This window comes from Wolffia australiana, chromosome 13 (genome assembly GCF_029677425.1).
Source record: "Wolffia australiana isolate 7733 chromosome 13, ASM2967742v1".
Classification (NCBI taxonomy): Eukaryota; Viridiplantae; Streptophyta; class Magnoliopsida; order Alismatales; family Araceae; genus Wolffia; species Wolffia australiana.
In genome coordinates, this window is record NC_135847.1 from 588,078 (window position 1) to 604,753 (window position 16,676).

The 16,676-nt window shown below is 43.8% G+C and overlaps 2 protein-coding genes across 6 annotated transcripts; one reads left to right on the forward strand and one right to left on the reverse strand.

Annotated features, from left to right (window-relative positions):
* The first annotated feature begins 8,421 nt into the window (after positions 1 to 8,421).
* LOC144710840 (S-adenosyl-L-methionine-dependent methyltransferases superfamily protein) lies at positions 8,422 to 10,313 on the forward strand. Of its 2 annotated transcripts, XM_078584664.1 has the most exons (3): positions 8,422 to 9,677; positions 9,737 to 9,796; positions 10,215 to 10,313. In XM_078584664.1, the coding sequence occupies exons 1-3, from the start codon at positions 8,995 to 8,997 to the stop codon at positions 10,228 to 10,230; spliced, it is 759 nt and encodes a 252-aa protein (XP_078440790.1). In that variant the 5' UTR covers positions 8,422 to 8,994; the 3' UTR covers positions 10,231 to 10,313. The 2 variants fall into 2 exon arrangements, with proteins under 2 accessions (XP_078440790.1, XP_078440789.1); XM_078584663.1 differs by lacking the exon at positions 10,215 to 10,313 and having other exon boundaries at positions 8,423 to 9,677; positions 9,737 to 10,035.
* Positions 10,314 to 11,707: 1,394 nt separating this feature from the next.
* Positions 11,708 to 16,421, reverse strand: LOC144710839 (electron carrier/ protein disulfide oxidoreductase). Of its 4 annotated transcripts, none has more exons than XM_078584659.1 (8): positions 16,277 to 16,421; positions 15,995 to 16,149; positions 14,391 to 15,640; positions 14,189 to 14,244; positions 13,836 to 14,069; positions 13,144 to 13,435; positions 12,594 to 12,790; positions 11,708 to 12,042 (listed from the first exon to the last, which is right to left on the reverse strand). In XM_078584659.1, the coding sequence occupies exons 3-8, from the start codon at positions 15,489 to 15,491 to the stop codon at positions 11,889 to 11,891; spliced, it is 2,034 nt and encodes a 677-aa protein (XP_078440785.1). In that variant the 5' UTR covers positions 15,492 to 15,640; positions 15,995 to 16,149; positions 16,277 to 16,421; the 3' UTR covers positions 11,708 to 11,888. The 4 variants fall into 4 exon arrangements, with proteins under 4 accessions (XP_078440785.1, XP_078440786.1, XP_078440787.1 ...); XM_078584660.1 differs by having other exon boundaries at positions 16,281 to 16,415; XM_078584661.1 differs by having other exon boundaries at positions 14,391 to 15,622; positions 15,995 to 16,406.
* Between the last annotated feature and the right edge of the window lie 255 nt (positions 16,422 to 16,676).

Here is a 16,676-nt window from a genome sequence, read left to right on the forward strand (position 1 = left end):
AAATTCTTTCTGAAGTGATTTGATAATTATATGAGAAATTATTATATGTATACTATATAATAAATATCAATTATTAATTTTTTTTATTTGGCTTGAATGATATAAACTGGATGAAACTTAATTGATGTCGAACATTGTCAGAGATGTCGTCCAATCAGGTATCGAGACGATACTCAGAAACCTAGATTATGTCGAACGTCATCAGTGACGTCGTCCGACGGATAAAATCCCTAAGGGGATGTAACTACGTGACGTCATGAATCCTAGGCAGACGTATGCGCAAGGCCCAACTTGTGGGGACTCGCAAGGCTCCGAGCTCTAGGGGTGGGCGACCGACGACACTGAAGGTGACCTTCTAACACTCACCGGAGAGATGACAGCGACTATGGCGTTGAACGGAATAATTCCATTGATGCTCGCACGTAACGGATGGGCTCTACCCATACCTAGGAAATCACTCAATTCGTCGTTTTCTCGATATAATCTCTCACCTAAACTAACCCGAGCGCGGTGGAGTGCAGCCAAAAATATACTAAACGATGTAATATAATCAACGAGCAAGGGGAATGACGTACCTCATCGGTAGTGGCGTTTGTCGTCGGTGTCTTCTTAGATGCACAGACCGGTGTGGACAGGTTGGTGGAGGCGTGCCGGTGTCGGGCACGGTTTTGCTCGCCTAGCGGAGGCGAGGTCGAGAGCAATGCGCCGTCGAGATAGCTCATGCGTACGCCCAAACTTAATGAGCATAACGTTGTAGGGGAGTCAGCACAGCAGAGTGGGGCAATCAACGCGAGTGGTAGCCGGATGGTAGGTGGCGCAGTGGGGTCAGCGTCCGGTGATGTGCCAACTATGTGATCAAATACACGTGAGTAGCACGAGCGTTTCATGAACAGCGGGTGGCTCGACAGTTCAAGCGGTAGTCATACAATGGTGCAGCCTGCTGGATGAGGGTCAAGTGCACTCAAGTGGCGCATTCGGTTAGGCTAGACAATCTGGCAGAATCCAAGAGGGCGATCAACATTGACGTTGCACGCGAGTGGAGGGCGTGGATTGGTGGCAACTGGGCGCTCCACGTAGGCGGGGCGTCCGCCGTGAGTTGTGCTTCTCCCAAACGCACATGCAACGGGAGTGGAAAATTGTGGTCGACTGTTGTTGCACTGGGAAAAACCGCAGACAAAGGGGCGTGATTGCGGCAGTCGCGCACACACCCAGTGGAGTGCCGATTTGGCCGTAGGTTGCCATTGCAATAGGTCAAAGCATCCGATGGGTGCAATCCACGCAAGCTATCACACGTGGGAATACTTGTGGCCGGAAACACATGAATATCATGAACGTGGTGTGTGCCAGTGGCTAGGGGTGTACTCGGGTAGCACCAACGATGGCTCAGTGGTTGAGCGTCCCATACAACAATGAGGTGGGTGGAGGAATGTCGGTGGCGCATCCGACTAGCGTGCCTGATTGGGGCGTCTGATCGAGCCAGGCAACTGGACATGATCCGGGCGGTGCAGTCAACGGACTACTCCACGATGTGGTGAATGAACTTCGGCCGAGCCACTAGTATTGTCACGGGGCAAGCAACGGTGCACCGGCGAGGGAGGCAGTCAGATGGCATTGAGATCTCAACTGTGTGGTGCTTCACCTAGGCAATATGGCTTGAAGGTTGTCGACCCAAGTTTCTTAGACAGCCTGCGATAGCGACATAGGGGGAAGGGTGGATTGTCACCGTGGCGACGCGAAGGCCTTTTTCCCTTATTCTCTTCCCCTTCTCTTCTCCTCTCTCATTCCTTTTGGTGAGACCACGGTGAACGAAAATTATTTTCAAGAAAAACTCGGTCTCATCGGCTAGGGCTCCATCATGCCCCTTATATAGGGGTACAATGGCCCTTACTAAGGGTAGGGGAGCCCTTAGTGAGGGCCCTAGTGCCCTTACTAGGGGGGGGGGTCTTATACATAGGATCTCCCCTTTAAAACAAAACACCAATATGTTTGACATGTATTTGACGGCGTGAGCATGACACACAAAAAATACATCGGACACATGATGGACACAAAAATGACACGACAAACAGAAACATGCGAACATGATTAAACAACAAACTGAACGAGCACGTACCAATGAAAATCAAAGCATCAAAAATACGGACGTGCTTTACTCGGGTATTCGAATCCGGGTGTTCCACCTTTGCCTTGGCATGCCGGTCGGGCTGGACGCGGTCCGGCAGGCTGTGGACAACGATGATGGAAGCTCTGATGATGTCTCCGATGAAATAAGCTGGCACGCTCTATCATTAATTGAAGGATTACATGGATGAGATGAATATCCTTTTAATTTAAATATTACATGGTTGATATTGGCATCAATGTTATGCAATATTGAATGGAAAGTCCAAATATAGATTTGGAATTTCTAGAATGCTTTGTGGTTTAATTAAAGGAAGACATGGAGGCCAGCTCTAAGGAGCTCATCAGGTTTCTTTTATCAATGTTGATGTAAATCACTTGTTCCAAAGTTATTGGCTAATGGGATCTCTCACACAAATTGGTAAGGTTTTTCTCACCTCTGGTCTAGATATTACTAGAATAGGATCAAGGAATGTCTTAGCTACTAGAATAATCATAATTTATACTTTATGAGCTACTTGATTCCATAGATAAAAACATTAGAGATAATTCAATAAACCAGATTAGAGTTAGTAATTTTTTCAAACATGAATTTTATCCCCCCCCCCACTCTCCCTTAGCAAATGAGAAGTAAAAATTAAAACTGTTGCCCATAAAGGCCATGGCGAGTTTGTGTTTCTTGACCTTTGTTGAGTACTTTTTGATTCTTTAATATGTATAAAAGCATTGAGCAAAATGTACATAAAAAATATTTTAAATATGCTTAATTCAAAACTATTGATATTCTTAAATCCATTTTTACAGCATGAAATAAGATATTTTTATAATAAAGAACTAAGAAGAATTAGTTCTAATGAGACTCTCTTTATTAATTTTTATTTGAAAACCATGGGATAGTAGGTTCATGAACTCAATTTATGGGTTTTTTAATTATCATTAATAATTCAGTTGATTGAGCATATTTATGTATGAAGATACAGATAGAGATAGAGAAAGATAAAGAAACAGAGATAGAGGTAGAGATAGAGATAGAGAAAGGGACAGAGATAGAGATAGAGATAGAGATAGATATAGAGATAGAGATAGATATAGAGATAGAGATAGAGATAGAGATAGAGATAGAGATAGATATAGAGACAGAGATAGAGATAGAGATAGAGATAGCGATAGAGATAGAGATAGAGACAGAGATAGAGATAGAGATAGAGATAGCGATAGAGATAGAGATAGAGACAGAGATAGAGATAGAGATAGAGATAGATATAGAGACAGAGATTGAGATAGAGATAGAGATAGAGATAGAGATAGAGATAGAGATAGAGATAGAGATAGAGATAGAGATAGAGATAGAGATAGAGATAGAGATAGAGATAGAGATAGAGATAGATATAGAGATAGAGATAGAGATAGAGATAGAGATAGATATAGAGATAGAGATAGAGATAGAGATAGAGATAGAGATAGAGATAGAGATAGAGATAGAGATAGAGATAGAGATAGAGATAGATATAGAGATAGAGATAGAGATAGAGATAGAGATATCTTGTTTCTTAAAAATTTAATTTTTATTGTGAAAGTCAAGAGTCATCTTCATAGGAATTTCAGATTAGGGGATCATTAATTCTCTAATAGGTAACTAGGAGATGATTGGTGATCTTTTATAAGATAAGAAGTAGAGATAACTATGAATGGCTTTGTCATGAGAAGGTGATAAGTAGAATTTTCTGGAACAAAATTTGAAGGATGAAAGATAAAAATACAATGGAAATCTAAGGGATCAAAATGCACAAATGGTGAATGGATGAGAGGGATCATAAGTAGAGATAGATAAGACATATGTACTTAAAAGTTTATTTTCAGATTGGTGGGCATGGATAAGTTATATGAGATAACGATAGTGAAGTGTTTAGGATGTTGATGAAATGGATTTTTTTTTTTTAGCAAAAATCACGGTGCCGGGTACGGCCAACCCTAGGGTTGTGCCCGTAGTCTGATCCAGCCGTGCCCTGGATGCCACCCAGGGAGATTTTATTTATAAAGTGTAGTGTTTTTCAATGTTTGTGGGCGTGGATCGAGTATATATATATCCCAATTACACGCGGATCCCACTCGTCCACGCCCATAGTTAGGGAAAAGAAAAGATACATAGGTGGTACCTCACGGACGCTCGGGGAACAGTGTACGTCGGCGTCTCTCTAGGGCGGCTGCACGAGGTCGTTGTAGCGCTTGGCGGTGCTCTTGTGGGGGTGGGTCTTTGCCGTCGTCATGTGTGCTGGAAGTAGTGCGCAGTGACGCTCTAGTCGGGGCAGGCGCGGTCCATGCCTCTAGTGCGCAGTGATGAAATGGATTTGGATGTATGGAATGTACAGAAAGAAACTAAGCATATTGATAAGAAGATCATAGTGCAAGTGCAAGAGACTCACAGTAACCTTAGAATCCACAAGGATCAACATAACTACTGCTCTAGGAGAGATCCTCCACTTACTTTTTGTCTTGAAACTTCACAAGAATCCTGTCAAAACATATGTTTTTAACACAATATTCATGAGGATGCCTCCCTTTCGATTATCTTAGATGCCCTATCTTTCTCTACCCACTTGACATGATTATTTTGATGCTTTGTTGGCCAAGCTGAGAAAAAAACTAGTTGAATGGAAACTTCATTTTATATCCCTTGGTGGATGCATCCAGCTTATTCGACATGTCCTCACGAGCATCTCGCTGCATACCCTTGCGGTTCACTCATTATCGTTCACAGCTCTCCATAGTGTGGAGTGACAATGCGCACATTTCTTATGGTCTGGTCACCTTGAGGGAGATAGTCGCCACCATTGGGTTTCTTGGGAGAAAGCTTGTCGGCCGACGGATGAGAGGGGTCTAGGGATCAGATGCCCTTAGGACATCCAAGACAAGCTTTAGAAGAAGCTCATGTGGCGTATGCATTCCACACACTCCCCATTAGGGAGTTTCATCTCAACAAAGTACGGCGAATGGGCCCAACGAGAGTCAGACACCTGAGGACATTGTAAATGGCACACTTGGCAGAGACACTGGCTAGAGATAGCCAATGTCACCCTTTGGCATGTTGGCCAAGGCGCAATTAGAGCGTGGTATGATACTTGGCTTGCTGACGAGCCTTTAATCCGCCACCCCCACTTCACCCCTCATCTACATCGATTGACCGTGGCGCCGTTGTCATAAACAACACGCACCACCTTCGGGATCAACAATTTCATCGTAGACGAGGATATGGGGATTCATGATGGTTTACTCCTTTGCAAGGAACGAAACCTTCACAATTTCATCGTAGAATCAGACTCACAAGTTTTTGTTGACATGCTTTATGCAGGTTTATGTTCCCAGTGGTGGCTACATCGCATATGATAGGACATCATGTGGTGCCACCCTCGCTTGACTAGTGTTCATCACCAAATGCGCGGGGGCAACCAGATAGCAGATGCCCTTGCTAACCACGTGGTATGCACACAAACTCCTTCCTCTCTTTTCCTTTCTTGGTAGGAACTCCCTTAGGCAGCTCGTGTATGCTATTGCTATGAGTGTCTCAGCTTGCCGACTCTTTGTATGCGTCACACACTATCTAAGGAGGGCCTACGAGACTGGTGTGTTGCATGGAAGGCTGAAGGCAAGAGAGCTTGCCCTCTCACTTGATAGGCCTATCAGCCGTGCACCACAAGTTGATATTTGCGAGGCGGGGGAACTGCACACACTCTAGGCATTATCATGCTACGGGCTCCAGCACACTAACAACGACGAGCAACCTTCTCTTGGCTACTTATAGGTACCACTCCTGTACTTTTCCTTTTCTGCATAAAGGGCATGGGCGAGTAGGTTCGAGTGTAATTGGGACATATATGCTCGCTCCCCGCCTAAAAACGATGTTGAACTCCACATTTAATAAATAAAATCTCCCTAGATGGTGCCCATGGCATGGTTGGATCGATATACGGGCACAACGTTGGGGTTGGTCGTACCCATCACCGTGTTTTTGCCGATAAAAAAAAGCAAGATTTAAAGACTTAATCATAAAACAATGACAGTACCTACGTGAGGCATTTATTTGACTTACGATTTAATATTAAAAAAATCTTGTCCAAACTGCTGATTTGCCTCATGTCTGGCCCCTCGTAGAGCTAATGCTCAGTCTATCATCAGCAATGCCCATGATCTGCCCCAATGTAAGCGGCATTTCTTGCACATAGGCTTGCATGCTTATTACAAGGACATGTCTGTGTACTTGGACTCAGAATATGGGATTGACCCCTTAAGCGTGAACGCCACATGCATCTTGGGTGGTGAGATCTGACCTTGATCTTTAAGCCAATGCCTGTTAGGTGCTCGTGCTCGTCGGTGCGCAAGCGTGGCAGATCAGGGCAGGCTGCATGCACGATGTCCGTGTCGACCATTGAGAGCGTGCACGCATGGGCGCCATGCGCACGTGCGGGATGCACATGCTACGCGACAGAGGCACAATCATTACACAAGGGTACTACGGGGGTCACAATGGGTGGGGGGGAGGTGGGGGCTAACCGCCGTGCGCTGCATGTGCTAGCCGCGGGGTAAGAGACATCATGTTAGGTAACTAAGGCAATGGCGCATAGGGAGCACCGAGATGGCCGCAAGGCGTGTGAAGTCCGCATGGGTAATGTTGGGTGCGCAATGTCTAGCTTGGGGCGCTGAGCACGCCAGTGCCTACGCGGATTGAGCATGATGGTGTCAGCGAAGGTGTTGGTGGCGTGTGGAGCATCAAGGCTGGGACGGACTGGTGAGTGCGCTAAGGGCCATGAACTACGGGCGCACGACGCGCAGCTGGGGGCATGTGTGTAGGGGGGGCCACTACCCTAGAACGCGCGGGGGGATGTGGCCCTCAAGGCGTAGGAACGCCACTACCCTGGCGCACAGTGCCTCGTCTCGTTACTTAGGTATCATCCTTGGTTTTCCCTATGTAATGACTATGATTATAATGCAATCTGTTTTGATATAAAGCAATGACTTAATTCATTTATGGGACTTAGTCGCTACCCTCTCTCCTTAACCTCCAAAGCTACTGCAAGAAACTTTCACTGTACAAGCAAAGTGCTGAGACCGGCATGCGTTTGATCTATGAGAGTATTGAGTCTCCATTCCTCTTCTAGGAAAAGCAGTCTTCCATCTGCCCTAGAGAGAAGCCTTCTGCTCTCTTCTTCTTGGAGTGGGCAGTCTTTCCTCTGCGCTAGCGAGAAGCCTTCTCCCCTGCGCTTCTTGGAGCGGTTAATCTTCCCTTTGCCCTATAGAGAAGCCCCCTCCTTTCTGCTTCATGGAGAGGACACTATTCCCTCTACCCTAAAAGGAAGCCTTTCTCCTCTCCACTTCTTGGAGCGGGTAATCTTCCCTTTGTGCTAGCATGAAGCCTTCTCCTCTCTGCTTCTTGGAGTGGGCACTCCCGTCCTGATACTGATATCGGATTAATGGTATCAGGACGGATGCTGTACTGGATACCAAAATTTAAATTTTTGGTATCCGTTTTTTCTGATATCCTGATATCAGATATCGGTTGCTATAGTACCAATATCCAATCTCCATCTCTCGGGGAGGATGACGATATCGTATATCAGAGTTGGATATCGCATTTCTATATCCTACTTAGAAAGGTAGTATAAAAATATAATTTAATCTTCATAGTGCAAAAGTTTGGAGAGTACACACATGGGACATTGGTTTAGCAATGAGCTTTCTAAATTACAAAGTAGCTTGTTTAATATATACCTCTCAAACTTTTTGTTTTCTTCCATATGGGATAACAGGATTCGGAGTTTGACATTAAACTCTGAATCCTAAGGTCCCATATGGAAGAAAACAGAACTTTTGAGCTGTATTTATTGAATGAAACAGTAATATTTTAAAAATATATATATATTGCACATTAAACGAGGTAATAATATAGTAATTATTTATTAAAATAATATAAAATAATTTAATAATAATCGTACCTCTTTCAATATATACAGCTCAAAATTTCTATTTTCTTCCATATGGGACCAAAGCATTCGGAGTTTAGTGTTAAACTTCGAATCCTGTTATCCCATATAGAATAAAACAAAAAGTTTGAAAGGTGTAATATAAAAAGAGATAAAATATATATCAAATACATGTGGCGTTGCTAATATCCGGTTCCCATATCAGTCTACACCGAAAGTATGGATATCCGATATCAGATGCCGTCCCATTTCCTCCGGAGATCGGATATCGGATAATCCGATACCGGATATTGGACGGACAGTTCCTGGGCCGCACTGTTTCCTCCGCTTCCTAGAGCGGGTATTCTTCCCTTTGCCCTAACGAGCAGCGTTCTCCTCTCCTCTTCCTGGAGTGGGTATTCTTCCCTCTGCCCAAAAAGCGAAAAGCCTTCTCCTTTCCACTTCCTGTAGTGGGTATTCTTCCCTCTTCCCAAGCGAAAAGCCTTCTCCTTTCCACTTGCTGAAGAGGGTATTCTTCCCTCTGCCCAAAAAGCGAAAAGCCTTCTCCTTTCCAGTTCTTGTAGTGGGTAATCTTCCCTCTGCCCAAGCGAAAAGCCTTCTCCTTTCCACTTCCTGCAGTGGGTATTCTTCCCCCTGCCCAAGCGAAAAGCCTTCTCCTTTCCACTTGCTGAAGAGGGTAATCTTCCCTCTGCCCAAGCGAGAAGCCTTCTCCTTTGCGCTCACTGTGGTGGGTATTCTTCCCTCTGCCCGAGCGGAAAGCCTTCTCCTTTCCACTTCCTGTAGTGGGTATTCTTCCCTCTGCACAAGCGAAAAGCCTTCTCCTTTCCATTTCCTGTAAAGGGTAATCTTTTTCCCTCTGCCCAAGCGAGAAGAAGTCTTCTCCTTTGCGCTTCCTGGCATGTCCCGCACCCCGGAGATCGAGAAGCGGTTCGTCCACCAAGTGTACGACGCCATCGCCCCCCACTTCAGCGCCACCCGCTTCGCCATCTGGCCGGCCGTGGCCTCCTTCCTCGGCGCCCTCCCCGCCGGCTCCCTCGTCCTCGACGCCGGCTGCGGCAACGGCAAGTACCTCTTCTCCCACCCCTCCTCCCTCTTCCTCGGCTGCGACATCTGCCCCCCTCTCGCCCGCATCTGCGCCGCCCGCGGCGCCGAGGCCCTCGTCGCCGACGCCACCCGCCTCCCCCTCCGCCCCCTCCTCTGCGACGCCGCCCTCTCAATTGCCGTCCTCCACCACCTCAGCACCGAGCCCCGCCGCCGCGCCGCCGTCGCCGAGCTCGTCCGCGTCCTCCGGCCCGCCGGCCGGGCCCTGATCACCGTCTGGGCCCGGGAGCAGGAGGACCAATCCAAGCTCGCCAAGTGGGCTCCCCTGCAGGAGGCGGCGGCGCCGCCCCGCCCCGCCCGCCCGCTTGACCGCATCCCCGAGGAGGACCAAGAGTTCCTGGTGCCCTGGCATGTGCCCTTCCACCGGGCCGAGGTCGGCTCGGCGGCGGCGGCCGACGGGCTGGCCCGGCGGGACGACCGCAAGGGCGCCGTCGTCTTCGACCGCTACTACCACGTCTTCAAGCAGGGCGAGCTCCAGCGGTGAGTTGACCGTGTTGACTTTTTGGCGGTGGTCAATGGGTTGACTTTTGTTCTTGCAGGCTGGTGGAGGGGGTGGAGAACGCGGTGATCGTTGACCAATTTTATGACAAGTCCAATTGGTGCGTCATTATCCAGAAGATTTGACTTCTTTTTTCCCCTGCATGGGTCTTGTCCTCTATCTCTCTCTCTCATGCAAGAACTGTTCTTTCTCTCTGTAATTCTCTCATCAATGTCATAATCTCCGTGTGATTATGGGATAGTGAGAGAGAGAGAGACATAAAGGGATTATGATTGTTTTCATGTATGAAACTTGTTCGCAGAATAGATATCTCCATCTCCTGGTGAAACATTTTCTTTATTCTTGTCTTTGACTCTCTCTGAATGCATTAGATATGTAGATAGGTAGATTGATATATAGATAGATAGATATCTGTTCGTGTCTTCATCTCTGCGAAAACTGTGTTTTTTGTCAGACCCTCTGTTTCTTTCCGTGCAAGCTGAGTTTGCTCTGGCTTCTCATGTCCATAATTCTTTCAGGTTATTCTTTTTTTGATCAGAACGAACTACCTGTCAATTATATAGTAAGCAAACACATACAGCTCAACTTTGTTTGTTAATATAGATTGATTTTCTTCATTCGTTGTTCATTTACTTCGTAACGTGACCTCAGAACCTTGTGCATGCCTCACTCTAAATTTTTGCTTCACCAGCCTGGGGTTCTCCTACTCATGTCTATGATCTCTTATCAATGCATGATATAGGGAGATTATTATTTTTGAAATGTGAGAATTTTGTATTCAGCATGAATCTATTCATCTCCTGCTAACGCTGTCTTTCTCTCTTTAAGTGTCTCTCTATCTTCTCAAGTTCAACGCTGCTCTGGCTTTCCATGTCCATGATAGTTTTAGTGCATAGTATGTGCTCTTTCTATCTTACGCTTGAACTGTCATGTCTCTCTCTAATTTTCTGACTCTTCTCAATGACCTTCTGTGATGTTATGATAGAGAGATTATGATTATTTTGTGGAAGAGAACTATCCTGCTTAAACTGTTCTCTCTAGCACACGTTCTGTCCAAGTCGTGGTTATTCTTGGTCGCCATGAGCATTGTCCTATTTTATGCCATGAGATGTATATGAGGGAGATGATGATCATTTAAGACATGGAACCTGCTCTATCGATCTTGTGCAACAACAGTCATCTCTCTTTCTTTCATCAAACCTGGTTGCTCTGGCTCAAATCTAAGATCCCCTGTCAATGTCTCTCTCCATCTCACCAAACGATATGAACCAGCATGGCATGGCATGGTATCGCATGGCATGGCCGATTTGTCTGGCTGTTTCCAGCTGATTGCCTTGTGGAGCGGCAGCACGGCACAGCTGCACGAATAAATTTTAATTTTTTTACAATATGTTAGTTTTAGGTTTTAGACGATGCAGGGAGTTGGCCTGCTGGGGGCCTTGATTACATCTCTCATCTCAAACTACCACTCTTTAAGTTTTCTTCCCTCGAAGACTGGCACTGTGCCTCCAATTGCAGGTAAAGACCTTTTGTATTTTTTCCTGTTTGCTGATCGGTTTTTCCTGACTTCTTTATTTTACTTCATGCTATTCATTTTCTATATAATTTTTGTCCGTTTTTTTCTCCGGTTAAATTTTGATTTCGTTTTTTTCCTTTCTCTTAATTTAATTTCCTGTGTTTTAATTGGGACGCATCACAGCTTATTTCATATTATCCCTCAGTTTTAAAATTTATGACGTGTAACTTAATTCTGGAAAACCTCTATGACGCTGAGCCAACGGTTATTTTTTATGTTTTTTCTCATATATTTCATCTTGAAGCAACTATGCTCCGTATGCATGAATGTGCAATAATTAAAGAATAAATGAATGGTCTATCGACGTAGTTTGCGCCTGCCACTTCATTGTAAATTCTATTTTCTGCAAATGATAATCTGAGACTGATGCTTATGCGGGTCTAGGCCTGTATATAGACCACCTGTTCTGTGTCTAAATCCCACAAGAAGTCTCTCTGACTAATAAGCTCTTGATCCTCAAGCTGGGATCATATAGAGTTGCCATCTTTCAATCCTTCTCTCAAAGACTGGAGGAAGATGGAACAAATGAAAATTTAGGATTATGAACAAGGGCCGTATAGAACCACTCTCCACGTTTGTCCCCTGTGATGCCATTATTAACCCTTGGATGTTGTAATTAGTAGTTTAATCCCCAGTCGAACGGTTGATAAACCACCCTCAGGTGGCCCGAGGAGACCATCCTCAAAAGCTCTGCGGACTCGGACGATTCCAGATAGTTGGCAGCATGCTTGATCACCTCTGTCTCGTTCTTGCCGAAATCCACGCTGAACCTGACTCGTTATTTTTTGGAAAGGAAGAATTTCAGGGTTATCTAACTCAAGAAGATTTAACAAATGTATGAAATCCGCTAATAATTGATAACAAATGTATGACCAGGCTATCTTCCATTTTAATAACAAATAAATATTTTCAATGGCAAAGAATTGGATACTTCAAAAAAATTATTGGATACCATTGCAGAGTTTCAAAGAATTGGATATTTCAAACAACTGATCGAATCTATCAAAGAATTGACTGGATACCACCAAAGAATTCGAAAAACCAAAGAGCTGATTGAATATTTCAAAAAATTGAGCGGCTTGTATTTGTTAATTTCACAGAATTAGACATGTTAAATAACTGATCAGATACGGTTTGAGAATTTCAAAGAATTCGATTTTTCGAAGAATCGAACGAATTATCAAATGATTGAGTGAATACCATTCAAGAATTTCAAAGACTTGGATATGTTAAAGAATTGACTGGATACCATTAAGAATTTCAAAGACTTGATGGAATATTTCTGAGAATTTATTCGATATATTGAAGAATTGATGAATACCATTTAAGAATCTTGGTGGCAGAGACAATATTGGTCTCTGGATCGACCAAAAGTGCCCCACTCCTGAGGAAGCTGCGAGCGGCTTCCATTAATTCCTTGTCAATATTCCCTGGAGAGTACCATCTGAGAGCAGGGCCTGATCTCGTTCCACAGACGAGGGCAAAATGGACCAAGGGCTCCGCATATGGAAGGGAAACCTGATCAAAGCCAGCAAAATATGAACAGCTCGAAACCCAAAACCATAAATCCCAATTAAGAGAATTACTTCACAATAGATCAATTCTTTTTGCATTGAACAAGTTAAATGAACAGTAGAAGATGAGATAAGATTCCTAGACATCACTTAAGAGAAATTAGCTCACAATGCGACTAATATTTATGCACTGAAAAATTGGATAAATAATGATAGAAGCTGGTGAGGTAAGAACCCTAATGCAAACCATAAGCCCTAAACCTAAACCACATGTACACCTAGTCATGAAAATCAACCAAATGACATTTATTTAAGGGAGAGAAAAAACATATCAGCTAAGACGATGTAACAAGTAACCTTGGCACGCCCATCTCTGGGGCCAAAAGGCTTGGTGATGTTATATGGTGGCCTCTGATTCCCACGCAAGATTCCATTTTGAATTCCGGAGAGGGAATAAGGAAAACCACCAATCACATACTTAAAATCTCCAAGGAACTTCCTGCGATCTATTGGTCCAACAGGATAGCCCCACGTCAGTATGGCATGTATTGCCATCATGTTATAGAGGTTGATGAAGAATGCGAGCTTCTCCTCCCTGGACACGTCACGCAGCTCCACCCTCTGCAGCTCCTCTATAATCCTCAGGTACCTGAAAAAAAGGTCAAATAAATAAAGGAATTATTGCACGTAATGGTAGGGTTCGCAGACGATAATGATTTTGTCATACTGTCATCCACATGTGAATTGATTGAATCACGATGGCAACTTCAACAAATGGATGACAATGATACCAGTACCTCTTTGTAATCAGATGATGATCATGATAATGACTGGTTTAAATCCTCATCTTATTCTGAAAGCTAATGAATGAATATGGAAGTGATAATCTTATCAAGCGATGGATGACAATGACGACAAAAATGATGATGATGATGGCTCTTGGAAACTAGGTACCAATGATGCTGATGATTTCTCAACGCATCATTGTTGTTCACGCTGAAACTTATAGACCGGTACTTGCATAGAATTTTTTCTAAAAGACAGGATACCTTTTGCACTCTTCGCTGATGTAGATGCCTCCATAGTCAACATGTTTCCCATCATCCGAGGCATATGCTTCCGAAATTGCATGTGAAAGTAGTCTAAGTCTTGAAGAGATTTCGGTCAAAGGCTTTGGTTTGACTTCAGTGATACCCCTAGGAATATTGTAACACTGTGAAGCGACAATAGGATCATCGTCCAAGAATCTATAGAGATGGTTGCCATCTTCAAAAGTATTTTCACTGAAATTGTAAAGAAAGGCAAACGTTTAAGTAGAAAAAATGCACTGTTGCTTTCATGCGAAAACTAAAACAAATCTCTTCAAAAAATTTAAAACTAAAACAAATATAGAAGTACTAACTCAAGAACGTGTCTGAAAAAATGCTTTCCAACTAGTTTTCTTCCAAACTCCACAGCCTGCAAGCCGTTTCAGGGCGAATAATCAGGTATAGTACTAATATGTCATAAAAAAGGTAATGCCATCAAATTTTTGAGTCTCATCGATCAAGTAGAATAAATAAGATAAGTGGGTTTCAAAATTTGGAAACAGGTAAGTGCCAAACCTCTTCTCTTTCCAAGTATTGATCTTCCGACAGGAAATCCACAGCTTCAGAACCAAGAAAGCACTTTGTGAACATCCTCATCTTATAAAACCTATCCCTTGGGATAACAAACTCCTTCATCTTCCTAACAATGGAGGCCAACTCATCAATTGTCCCGCTACCGGACACATCATCCTCACCAGGCAATGGAGGCAAAGGAGCCACCGGAGATGGCTCATCATTAATAAGAAGATTTATCTTATCTGCAAACTTCCCAGATCCATAAAGGGTAATAAGGTCATCTAGACCTCCAACTAGAAGATCATTAAAGAAGACTCGAGGAACAGCGGCGGATCCTGTATTTTTTTCTAGCTCCAACTTTCTGCTGGGATAAACATCTATGTTGATTTCCACATATCTTAGCCTTGTCCCATGTATAAATCGCCTCACTTCCTTGCATTCTTCACATCCAAGCCTAGTGTACACAATAATTCTCCCTTTCATGGCTGGCGGCGCAGCTGGTTGTACAAAATTTACATTGTCTGATTCATCGGCCGTAGGACCGATCTTGATCAAGTTTAATGGATTCCATGTAGACCATTCGCCAATTAATGGGGACACATCTTTTCTTCTGGCTTCTCCAGTAGGATATTCAGAGCCATCATCATGATCTTCGACATCTGGTAGGCCCTCATCATCATCATCCTTTTTCCCTGATAGTCGGCGAAGGAAGCTGGAAACGGCCACTGCACTCTTCTCCTTAACAAAGTTCTTAAGCGCAACGGCCTTCTCAGGCCAGGCAGAACCTTGTGCATCGGTGTCATAGTCGAAAGTGTGGTTCAACGAGCTGTCAGTTGCTTCCAGCTCAATTCTTTCTGTTCCATCGAATACTGGCTCTACCAACTTGCTTTCCACATAATCATCTTCAGTTTTTTTTGCTTCTTTTGCATCATCTTTATCAGGGCTTTCATTTTCAAGTTCCCTCGTGTCTTTTTTGTCTTCTGTATCATTTGAACCAGGTAGATCTCTACAAAGGTCTAAATTTTCAAGTTTTTTTGCTGCCCCTTCTGTTTGGTGGAGTTCAAGGGCGTCCTTGAATGAGTTATCCGCACTGTTTTCCATGATTTCCTTGTTTTTGTGTCAGAGTAAGAAGATTAGTACAGAAAGGAATAAACAATAATCATGGAAAGGGATGCTCCTTAAATCTGAGGCAGCAATTTGAGACTACCCCAACGCTTACTTGCCCAAGAACTCTGTAAGGCACGAGAAAACTGTAGATTTGAAAATAATTTACATCACAATCGGTGGCAGAAACAAAGGACATGATAAAAAGATGAAAGTTTCGATTCAAATGGCATTATAACACATAAGAAAGCTCTCGGAGCCCGTAATTATTAGGAAACAAAAATTTGACGTTGGATCTCGTCAAATATTTTACCAGACGGCGAGAAAGTGATAAACAACAATATGAAGAAAAAAAATGCCAGAAGCAACCATGAAACAATGCGATCCTACATGAGATCCACAAAAAACTTTTTCCCGAAACTCTGAAAAACTAATTCTCCAGATGATAAACTGTTCTCAGAAAACATAATCGTCCTATACAAACCCGGATCTGAATTTACCTGTAATGAAGACCCACGAAGCCACAAGAGGTAATCGGGCGTCCAGCACAGCCGAAAGCCGGGTAACAGAAACAGATCTAAATGCAAGTAAACCTTTTACAGCCCGATCCAAGAGGCAATTGTCAACGTGCAAGGCGGCCAATCGAATCCCGCATCTAAGGATGAAGTTAATGAGGCCGATTGAAGGCGGAGAACGGAGAAGATAGAGATAAAGGAAGATTAAGAGGAGAAATTGGAGGATGGGTCGAGCCAGAGGAAGCGGGAGGTCGTATATAGGCAAACCTACGGATTTGGACGACCTTTGTCACCATCGGAGAGCGGGAACGACGGACGAGAAATCCATGGCCCGAAAGAGACTCCCAGAGAAAGAAAAAAATAGAGAGAGAGAGTTTGACGAGTTTGACGAAATTTGACTTCCTAATAAGTTTAAGACATGGGACATTACATTAAAAGGATTAGTATATATATGCTGGTTTGTGGGGCTGGAGTTTTAAATTATATTTTTTCTTTTTTAAATTTCAGGGACCCTCGTATGATTATCGAATTTCACGTGAGGTGGGTTTGGACTTTCTATGGAATGATTTAAATTTTAAAATTTTAACTTCTGGGTTGAAGCAGCAGTTTATAGTGGGTCAGTCCTATAGGTCGGATCAGGATCAAATTGGGATCAGATCGGCCCAGA

What these genes read in the sequence shown, in the direction of transcription:
- LOC144710840 (XM_078584663.1), top strand. Translation starts at nt 8,995, where the DNA reads ATGTCCCGCACCCCGGAGATCGAGAAGCGGTTCGTCCACCAAGTGTAC. An exon ending in AAGCAGGGCGAGCTCCAGCG is followed by an intron (nt 9,678 to 9,736) that starts GTGAGTTGACCG and finishes TTGTTCTTGCAG; the next exon opens with GCTGGTGGAGGGGGTGGAGA.
- LOC144710839 (XM_078584659.1), bottom strand. Translation starts at nt 15,491, where the DNA reads ATGGAAAACAGTGCGGATAACTCATTCAAGGACGCCCTTGAACTCCAC. An exon ending in ATCAGCGAAGAGTGCAAAAG is followed by an intron (nt 13,436 to 13,835) that starts GTATCCTGTCTT and finishes CCTTTTTTTCAG; the next exon opens with GTACCTGAGGATTATAGAGG. An exon ending in GCCACCAAGATTCTTAAATG is followed by an intron (nt 12,043 to 12,593) that starts GTATTCATCAAT and finishes ATAACGAGTCAG; the next exon opens with GTTCAGCGTGGATTTCGGCA.